At 50.1% G+C, this 2,144-nt stretch overlaps 1 protein-coding gene across 1 annotated transcript; it reads right to left on the bottom strand.

Annotated features, from left to right (window-relative positions):
• Nucleotides 1–214: 214 nt before the first annotated feature.
• LOC130597361 (prolyl-tRNA synthetase associated domain-containing protein 1-like) lies at nucleotides 215–1,720 on the bottom strand. Its single transcript, XM_057405849.1, has 2 exons — nucleotides 1,608–1,720; nucleotides 215–934 (listed from the first exon to the last, which is right to left on the bottom strand). The coding sequence occupies exons 1-2, from the start codon at nucleotides 1,692–1,694 to the stop codon at nucleotides 497–499; spliced, it is 525 nt and encodes a 174-aa protein (XP_057261832.1). The 5' UTR covers nucleotides 1,695–1,720; the 3' UTR covers nucleotides 215–496.
• Nucleotides 1,721–2,144: the final 424 nt, after the last annotated feature.

Raw genomic sequence — 2,144 nt, forward strand, 5'->3', positions numbered from 1 at the left:
TCAAATGTGGTTTTGGTAGTGTAGGCAAACTGTTTCTTTCTAGGTGAAAATAATTAAAAAGAAAGCAATGTGTAGTAGAGGATGAGTGGGTACAGGTACACAGCAGAGAAACCTCTGTCCTGTGTGTACTGACAAATACTGTGGAACTTTAATTTCTTAGATCCTAATGGTGTTTTAAGTTTAACCCTTCAGGGCCAGTACCACACATGGGAAGTTCCAGTTTTACCTGTTCCGTTAATAAAGACTGTAACATTATTTAAGTAACACCTTTTCTGGTTACTCAGTGATGGACTGCAAACATGTCTTGTCTTTTTAAGAATATTCTGTTCAACTTCTAATGATCCAAAGACAGAATTTTTTCTCACCAGATTATAAACTTACACAATTGAAAGAATAAAAAGGATTGAGCCTGGGTTTTCCAGTTTTATTTGTAATGAGACTTTTGCCAGTTTTTCTTTACAAAACCTATGCCTCGTCATAAAAAAGTGAACTTCATCTACTTTGTGTCCTCATCAAAATGTATGATGATGGGATCGTGCCCTGTCGATCTCACAAACCTCAAGAAGTCATCAGGGCTCAAACCCATGGTTGCACAGTTTGTCATTGGGTGGAAATACAGCTTCTCGTGGCCACCCTCCAGGAAGGCAGCGTCCAGCACCAGCCTCACCTCCCCCTGGTCACAGAAGAGCGCCAACGGTGTGGCACAGCCCTGGCCCACCTTCAGCTTTTCCAGCATGGAGTTTTCATCAGCAAACCTCAGGTTCCCACTTCCAAGGCCCAGTTTTCTCGCGAGGTCAGTTAAATTGATCTGCCTGTTGTGCAGGAGAGTCACCAGCCAGAAGCCTTTCTTCTTCTTGTCTTTAAGGAAAAGGTTTTTACTGTGACCTCCTTTCATGTGTTGGACATGAGGCATCATTTCTTCAACAGTGAACACCTGGAAAATGCCATCAGTGCAGTGTAAGACACTGTATCCTGTTAGACTTTTGGTTGTGTACTGGCAGTATCTTTTGTTAAATACTTGGAAAATGACTGAATGTTACACTCAGCCTAAAAACTGTACCCTTTTATGAAGGAGTTTTAACAGAACACAAATAAAATGTGACATACTGCGCCTGCTCACTTCCTGATTCATTTCCGTCTCGTATACAGCAAGAATTACACTTTAAAGATACAGACAGGCAGCGCTGACAGCATGGCTTTTCCAGGCAGACGGGGGTGACGTGGCATGCGTGCTTTTAAATGGGAGTGAGAAACACTTTGGAAAGCTTTAGATGCCCTCAACTTCTAAGTGAAGAAGTGGGTGAGCTGCAGCTCCTGAAACTGGAGGGGGAAAAGGGGATGTGGGCAACAGAAATGCAGAGAGGGATCAACCCAGCCCCCCCAAAAAACATTCTGCCAAGCCAATGGCTGCAAGTCCAGTAGGTCAGAAATTCCGTATCGATTCTTAATTATGCTGCCAAATCATCTACAGAGCATAAAGCTGCCCTGCAGCTCGCTCTGCCCTCTTTGTGTGTGTAACTGTATTCCCCTAATTAAGAAAGATGCGGAGGACGCCGAGAGAGGCGCGCTCGGAGGGGGCAGAGCAGCGGTCCTGACGCGGTCCCTACCTCGGGGTGCTCGGCGGTGACCGTGGCGATGCCCAAGTCCCGCAGCCGCTGCTCCAACGCCTCCCGCAGCTCCGGCGCCGCCGCCATCGCCGCCCCGCTCAGGCGGGGCCGGGCCGCGCTTCCCCCCCTTCCGCCGGGCAGCGCCCGCCTTCCGCGCTGTTAACGGGGCGGCGGCCTTCCCTGCCTCTCGCACGGGGATCGGGATCGGAGCCGGGTCCCTCGGCTTGCAGGAACCGGAGTTGGGTCCCTCAGCTTGAGCTCCGTTGCGGGGATCGGCGGCGGCGGTAAGCCCTCGGCAGCGCAGTCGGTCAGATGGGAAGTGCGGTCTGGGCCATCCGGTTGAAATGGAAGCAGGGCAGTTTGGAGCTGGTAAGACTGGATCAGAATGTGCGGTCTCCAGCTGTGGAGACACTCAAAACCCATGGGGACGTGATCCTGGTCAGTCTGGGATCCGACCTTGCTCAAGCCAGGGTTTGAGAGCATATCCAGAGGTGTATTCCCAACTCCACTGCTCTGTGATCCCACCACACAGGAGAC

Source organism: Pezoporus wallicus, unplaced genomic scaffold (genome assembly GCF_028554395.1).
Source record: "Pezoporus wallicus isolate ANWC-B61680 ecotype Strahan unplaced genomic scaffold, APGP_CSIRO_Pwel_v1 contig_6714, whole genome shotgun sequence".
NCBI classification, from domain to species: Eukaryota; Metazoa; Chordata; class Aves; order Psittaciformes; family Psittacidae; genus Pezoporus; species Pezoporus wallicus.

Excerpts from the sequence above, each read along its gene's own strand:
- LOC130597361 (XM_057405849.1), bottom strand. The coding sequence starts at position 1,694 with ATGGCGGCGGCGCCGGAGCTGCGGGAGGCGTTGGAGCAGCGGCTGCGG. Across the intron at positions 935-1,607 it reads TCACCGCCGAGCACCCCGAG|GTGTTCACTGTTGAAGAAAT; the intron begins GTAGGGACCGCG and ends GGCATTTTCCAG.